Source organism: Etheostoma spectabile, chromosome 5 (assembly GCF_008692095.1).
Source record: "Etheostoma spectabile isolate EspeVRDwgs_2016 chromosome 5, UIUC_Espe_1.0, whole genome shotgun sequence".
Classification (NCBI taxonomy): domain Eukaryota; kingdom Metazoa; phylum Chordata; class Actinopteri; order Perciformes; family Percidae; genus Etheostoma; species Etheostoma spectabile.
Window position 1 is genome coordinate 18,710,304 of NC_045737.1, and position 7,016 is coordinate 18,717,319.

A 7,016-nucleotide genomic window follows, 5' to 3' on the forward strand; every position below is an offset into this window, starting at 1 on the left:
ATTGGTCACTGCTGTTGTCTGAAAACAACACAGTTGGGACAGAATGTTATGTTTAGTAGTAAACTGGTAAACCTTGTGACCGACGCATGACCGACTGCTATACAGCAGTATACTGCTACAACTCTGACTGGCTCATGATCAGACAATGGTTTACGGAGCGGTAGATTGGCTTTGCAAAAATACCTGGCGCATTCTATGAAATGATGCATTTAAAAATATTGCTCGATCACGCAAATTTGATCGTGGGAATCCCAAAAAGTAATTAAAATTTGAATAACTGTGCAGCCCTATGCTAGTCTTTTATATAGTTCTCTTGACTTGTGGTTTGTATGTTGTAGGGACATGGCTGCTCTACATCCCGTGTACGTGGAGCATTGCCATGGCTGCCGAGCCTGGATGTCTCCCTCATCTCGGCATGCTCACCCTGTTTGGTACAGGTGCTCTGCTGATGAGAGGAGCAGGCTGCACCATCAATGACATGTGGGATAAAGACTTTGACAAAAAGGTATATTAAACCAATATTTCGCCATTGAAGCATTACCTGAGAGAAATTGGTGGCTTTTGATCAAACGTATTATGATAATGCTTTTACATCTTTAGCTCTTATTTTATGCTTTGCCCGTCAGCTCCATTTTAATCAACTATCAATTATATTTCTTAGTAATCTCATTTTCTGCTGTTTGTACTTACTAGGAAAGAGGTTTATATATTCCAATGATGATGACTCGTTGTTTGAAAGTAATGAATATTTTGCGCAGGTGTCCAGGACAGCCACTCGACCCATTGCATCAGGAGAGATTTCTCAGATGCAGGCACTGGTGTTCCTAGGAGGGCAGCTTTCTCTGTCACTTGGGGTTCTATTGTGTCTAAACTATTACAGGTACCCAGTGATCTTATTTTTTAATTAGATCTATATAGTGATTGTTTAAAAAGAACAGAGGATATGGAGCAAAGAAGCAAGTGTGTGCGTCCGACAACACTGTATTCAGACTTAATTTTTTGTGCTGTCCCATAGTCAAAGCATAGGTAATGTTGCCATGTATTAGAGTTTAATAGTCCCTGAAGTCACCCATGCCAAAAAACATAAGTGCAATAACGGTACTAGAAGGATTGGTTCACATTTTTCAAGACTGTCTTAAAACAATAATCAGGTGCCCGTATGAACATTGAAAGACATTTTGCTTGCTGTAGTTATTCTCTCCGTTCATACTGGCCATGAAGGGACCCTTCTTAATGCACTTTCAACATAAGTGATGGGAGTAAAAAAACACAGTCATAGTTTTCTGAAAAAACATTTAAAAGTCTTAGTGTCAGTAAGACAAATAAAGTGGACATCTTCCAAAGTAATAGTCAGTCCAAGTCAATTTTTGTTACCATCCCTGTCCAGAAAAACAAGACTGTAACTTAAAAGATACTCACTCAAAGTGTGTAATATATGACGCCTCATATCAGCTTCAGATACACCTTTAAATATATTTTTGCACAAAAGGAGACCTGTGAATTTTGTTTTTAACCACTTCAATTTCCTGTATGAACAGTATGACTGATTTCAGTGATCAAATCACTTTCAGTGGCACTTACCTCTTGTTTTAAGACAGAGTTGATAACTTTTCAAAAACACTTGATCAAACTATTCACCAGCTGCCTTTATATAGATGTATTACTTGTATTGTTTTGACATACAGTACAAGAGCCAGCAGTATTTGCTAGAAATGCAGACAAAACATGACCCAAATACAAAGTTGTTTATTTAATGGCTAATACTGTTAGACTCACAGTTTTCATAATGTTCTTCTCAGCATAGCTTTGGGCGCTTCTTCATTATGTCTTGTCATCTCCTACCCGCTGATGAAGAGGATTACTTATTGGCCACAGGTTGTGTTGGGTATGTAAGATTCTCCCGTGGAGTTCTGTATCTAAAGTTGACACTTTCCCTATCAGTAACGCGAAAGCTGGTCTCATGTTCCCTCTGTTCCTTTTGTTCCTTCTGCTTAGGCCTCACTTTCAACTGGGGAGCACTGCTCGGCTGGTCCGCTGTCAAAGGCTTCTGTGATTGGTCCATATGCCTCCCTCTGTATTTTTCAGGAGTTATGTGGACACTGATATATGACACAATATATGCACATCAGGTGAAGTACACAATTCCTATTCAAGTTTCCTATAAAGCACACTTTTTGACTTGAACATTCTCAAGCACTCACGTTTTGTAAAGAAGTAGTTTACTCATGTTTAAACCATAAGTTCACTATTCTTATCACGGATTATTGACTCCAGTCACTCTGGAGAAGAACATAATCTTAATGTCTTACACAAAGTTGGATAATATTGATTGGGCTCTTGCTGTTCTTTCTTTGATAACTAGGATAAGGAGGATGACATCAAGGTAGGAGTCAAATCTACTGCACTCAGGTTCCAGGAGCAAACCAAACTTTGGCTGAGTGGCTTCACAGTGGCCATGATGTCAGGACTGGTTGTAACTGGAATCAATGCTGAACAGACTCTCCCTTACTATGCTGTACTGTCCACAGTGGCCATTCACCTTACGCATCAGGTGAGGAACATGGTGTTGTACAATTGAAGGCACCATCTATCTTTTTAAATGAATAACAGGTCTTCTTAGTTACTGTTTTAACCAAACTTTGATATCTAACATGAGTTTTCCAAGTAAAATGTGACATGTTTCTCTCCTCTTTTAGATTTACACATTGGACATAAACAAACCAGAGGACTGCTGGAAGAAATTTGTCTCAAACCGAAATGTTGGACTGTTGTTATTTTTAGGTATTGTTGCTGGCAATTTGTGGAAAGAAAGAAGAGAGTCCTTGCTGCAGAATGACGAAGCAGACAGATAAGTGTAATAATTTTGTACCTTTAAACAAAGGTCCATGAGCGAGCAAAAAAAAGTACTATACACTGTGTGATTTTAACCCTTACAATAAAGTTATTGGATGTATTTCTTTGCTCATAAAACATTTTACAGATGTCAAAAATCACTTTGGATCTATATTGTTGTAAATTGCTGAATAAAATACCTCTTGGTACGTACAAATATCTTCAAGTGCTGCTACGTGGACCTATAGTGGTTACATACATACACTCAAATTTAGTCACAGTAAACATGCATAATTGGGGAAATTGTAATGAGTTGTTGCTAAATACAACTCAAAGCTGAATTAAGCAATTTTTACTACTAGGGAGAAGACAAACAATGGCCTCCTTAGGAAGTATTTACTGGTCTTTTAGTTAAATTTTATAACAATAATAATTATACATTATAGCGCTTTAAAATGTGCTCAAAGGCAGTTTACAAAGTAAAAAAAAAACATAGCAAGATCAGTATAAAAACATCAATAACTAGAGATAAATATGAAAAAGGTGGGCGGCTGTCCATTTATAGAGGTTTAAAGCTCGACGCAACGCTCCTGGGTTAGGCTCCCACCTGCGGCCCTTTGCTGGATGTCATTCCCCCTCTTTCTCCCCTTTCATATCTTCAGCTGTCCTGTCGAAAATAATGGCTGAAAATTACCCCAAACTATCTTTAAAATATGAAAAAAGGTGCAGCAAAACAGCATAGAAACAGGATTTATCCACCAGCTATTGAGAAAGATATCTGGGTTTTCATTTCCTGGTTTACTTTTATGCAAGGCAGTTGGGGAATACTTCGCCTGCTGATGGAAACCACTCCCAAATATTTTATAAATGTTTTTTCTGGGAGTAGTCACACTCATTCATTCAGCATATGTGCAGATTGCACAATCTGAAAACAGTGATGAAATTGGCTAAAAGCTGCACAGACTTGTAGATTGCTTATGAGTTATGCTAGAGCTGCCCTCTCATGACACCAAGGCCCTGTTTACACGTACATGGTTGTCTTGAAAAACTGAGACATTTCCCTTTGTTTGTGCCCTTCGTTTACACGCAAACAGAGAATTTGTCTTTGAAACAGTGTCTTTCTAAAAACGTTTTTGCATGTTTGCATGTAAACAGAGGTTTAGGCAGCCGACGAAGAGAAGAGAGCGGAAGTGATTTGTTGCTGTTGCTATTTTCGGGATTCTGATTTGCTAACATGGGCTTGAGCTTCTCATTACACTGCCACCTTCAGGTTTGGCATATTCTTGACGGGACATATCCACAGGTACGTATAAACGAACACACGAAAACAGAAATAAATGGTGAATTTTAATTACATCTTCTTAGACTACTAAAGACAAGGATTTAGTTATTTAAAATTACTTAATGCTATGGCGTTACTAATGTAGCTTTTTTTAACGCTTAATTATTTTTCTCCCCAGCTCAACAAAACAGGATTATTAACACAAAAATGGGCTCAGATGAATAAATTACTAAATTGTGTTGAGTATAAGATAAAAGGAAGAATTATATTGAAAAGTGGAAACAAACCTATGTATGTTATAGACAAAAGTCTTAAACCAGACATATTTCTTAATTCTACTGCTATAACGATACAAGCAACAATCATTTGAGTGTTTATCCAGCTTAAACAAGTGTATATTTTCCTCCTTGTGGATGTAGGTTTTGGGCACAAGTGCCTGTGTATATGATAATCTGCTTTCACTGTTGCTGCCCAGGTAAAAAATCCCACAAAGTGACCTAAATGGCAGCCATGCCACAACACTGAGAAACTAAAAGTCATAAACAATGGGAAACGTTTGCACCTTCTGTAAACCAGTCTACGCAGCCACAAAGCTGATGTGGCATTCCATTGACGGGCAAACTCTGACATACGACCCAATGCTTCAATGGTCCAGAAATCTCCATCGGAAAGTCTGCTCCAGTCTGGGGAATCTCCTGGTCCAATGTCCCAGTAGCCAAACCCAGCGGCGTTATTGAGGCTTTCACTGATCTTCCAGTGAGAATAATATTGGATCCTCAAAACCGCCGCCAGACCCCAAACCCACATGATGCCATAGAGATGGATAGAGTTGGAGGGATCATAGGTGTTATGTTTAAGAAAATAGACAAGACAATACCTTACCCACTCCAGCAATAACACCTGCATCAACTTAAGGAAGACTACACCCAGTGGATTAGGTGAATGGTTGAAGCTGATCCCTGCCATTAAGGACACAAATCGGCTGTAGGAGCACAAAGGCCCACCAAGCATTGTGGTGAAATTGAGGATGTAGCTGATAAACGGAAGAAGCATCACACAAGTCTTCCTCATGGACAACGCTTTAAATGCTTGCAGAACTCGTTTCTCCTGGAGGTCCATGGACACTGAGGTCATTCTCTGAGTGAGCAGCATCAAAGAGGACACTGCTAAAAACAATCTGAAAGTGAAAGTTGTTAATTTTATTACACAAGTCATTTTATAAATGTTTATTTATCTTTTTGCATTTTATGTTTTTACCCAAAGCATAATAGCTCTGCGGTGGAAGACAAATTATTTCATTCTTAAAGTACATTTTCAGGAAATGTTTTAGCACTTGATTATAGGCACAGAAATAGTTTTTTTTGCTTCTAAGTGGGTTTAAAATGGTGAATCATGCTGTTTATATGCATCTATGTATTTGGGTTTATGGGTTTTGGGATTCATGGGGTGAGTTGACAGTAAGAAAAAAACAGACTTATCCTTTAAATACAGTGGTTCATATTTGATGTTGGAAACTCTAGCAAAGCATGAAGGTGTTAGCTTACATACCAATGAACTGATTTAAGATTCGTACCTGATGCTGACAGGCTCTTGCAAGTAGTATTCCCTGTACTGTATAAGCAGGTGCCAGAAGGTCTGCCACAACATCTGGATACCAAACACCCAGGCGTGGACACAGCTTGAATCCACAGAGAACACAAGCAGAATAAAGACAAAGGTAGAAGTGAACAGAAGCGAGCTGTAGATGCCCATAGTGATGACTGCCAGGACGCATCCTCCAACGGAAACAAACAGGTACCTGTAGATGTAGAAAAATGCCAAAGATTGGTTCTGGTTCGGCTTCTCCAATATGAGGATGTGCTGTTTTTCTCTGTTTAATGTAACTGTAATCTGAATATTTCTTGTTTTGCACTGTTGGTGGGCAAAAAAACATTTGAACACACAGCAGGGATTTGTCACTATCTTCTGACAGGTTATAGACCAAATGATTATGGAAAATGTTCTGCAGTGGAATTGATAAACAATTATCGTTAGTTGTAACTTATTGTGGTACTGACTTATTTACAGTTTGCCAAGTCAATTTATTAAAAAAAAACAAATATTTCCCACATTACTTTGACAGACAAGTCTAAAATACAATCAGATAAATGAAATTCTAACAAGTATGAATACATAGTTCTGCTATTGCCTTACGTTCCAGTTGGACTAGTTGCTTCATATTTCATTTGATTTACAAATCAAACTTACTTAAATTAAAATCCAAATATATAAGAATAAAGAATAACAGTGCCCTGTAATTACTCAACACATTGCTTTTAAAATATAGTTTAATATATAATAAAAATCAATAAATCTGTTTGCAATTTCCTACCTGTATGTCAAGGACAGATATCCCCATTTAGCAAGAAAATAAAACAAAAATGCGAATGGAAGTGAAAAACATTGTTGCATTAGAAACTGATGTTGTTCCCACAAGCAGCTCATCAAACCCATATCTGCATCTGAGGATCCCAGACAGAAGACTGAAGCCGCTGACGTTTGCTGCTGATTGTCTTATTAAACAGGTGAAATACTTGTTTTACCCCATCCGACTTTCTTTGCCATTCCACCTTTGGCCTGCATTAAAACAATCGCGTTTGTTTACCTTTATCACACAGTCCTGATAATAGCTTTTCTTTTTGTTTAACATCAGTACCGGGGGGTACAGAGGCTTTTTAGTTAGTCCATATTTTAGCAACTGTAGCAACCAAAAGCCATCCCCCATTAATCAAACAAATACAGTATTAACTCAGGAAGTCTGTTATCACTGTTATTCTATTGTGTGTTTAGTTCATATTTCTCACAGTCTTAATCTTAATTTGTATTATAAGTCTGGTTGACCAGTTATGTGCATATGTAATTT

General features: G+C 37.9%; 2 protein-coding genes across 7 annotated transcripts in view; one reads left to right on the forward strand and one right to left on the reverse strand.

Annotated features, from left to right (window-relative positions):
• The window catches only part of coq2 (coenzyme Q2 4-hydroxybenzoate polyprenyltransferase), a 6,024-nt gene extending 2,972 nt beyond the window's left edge, over positions 1-3,052 (forward strand). For all 6 annotated transcript variants that reach the window (XM_032515539.1, XM_032515537.1, XM_032515538.1 and 3 more), the window contains exons 3-8: positions 339-505; positions 759-880; positions 1,800-1,885; positions 1,996-2,129; positions 2,363-2,551; positions 2,697-3,052. In XM_032515539.1, the coding sequence (XP_032371430.1) occupies positions 339-505; positions 759-880; positions 1,800-1,885; positions 1,996-2,129; positions 2,363-2,551; positions 2,697-2,852 (854 nt within the window). In that variant the 3' untranslated portion in view covers positions 2,853-3,052. The remainder of the gene's footprint in view (positions 1-338; positions 506-758; positions 881-1,799; positions 1,886-1,995; positions 2,130-2,362; positions 2,552-2,696) is intronic.
• A 1,223-nt stretch (positions 3,053-4,275) lies between these two features.
• mboat4 (membrane bound O-acyltransferase domain containing 4) lies at positions 4,276-6,707 on the reverse strand. Its single transcript, XM_032515565.1, has 3 exons — positions 6,486-6,707; positions 5,688-5,912; positions 4,276-5,291 (listed from the first exon to the last, which is right to left on the reverse strand). Exons 1-3 carry the CDS (start codon positions 6,605-6,607, stop codon positions 4,328-4,330), a joined length of 1,311 nt encoding a protein of 436 aa, XP_032371456.1. The 5' UTR covers positions 6,608-6,707; the 3' UTR covers positions 4,276-4,327.
• Between the last annotated feature and the right edge of the window lie 309 nt (positions 6,708-7,016).

Bases quoted from the DNA above. Each gene is read 5' to 3' on its own strand.
- mboat4 (XM_032515565.1), bottom strand. From the start codon at position 6,607: ATGGGTTTGATGAGCTGCTTGTGGGAACAACATCAGTTTCTAATGCAA. The intron at 5,913-6,485 runs GTAGGAAATTGC...CTACATCTACAG, and splicing joins TATCTGTCCTTGACATACAG to GTACCTGTTTGTTTCCGTTG. The intron at 5,292-5,687 runs GTACGAATCTTA...TTTCACTTTCAG, and splicing joins CAAGAGCCTGTCAGCATCAG to ATTGTTTTTAGCAGTGTCCT.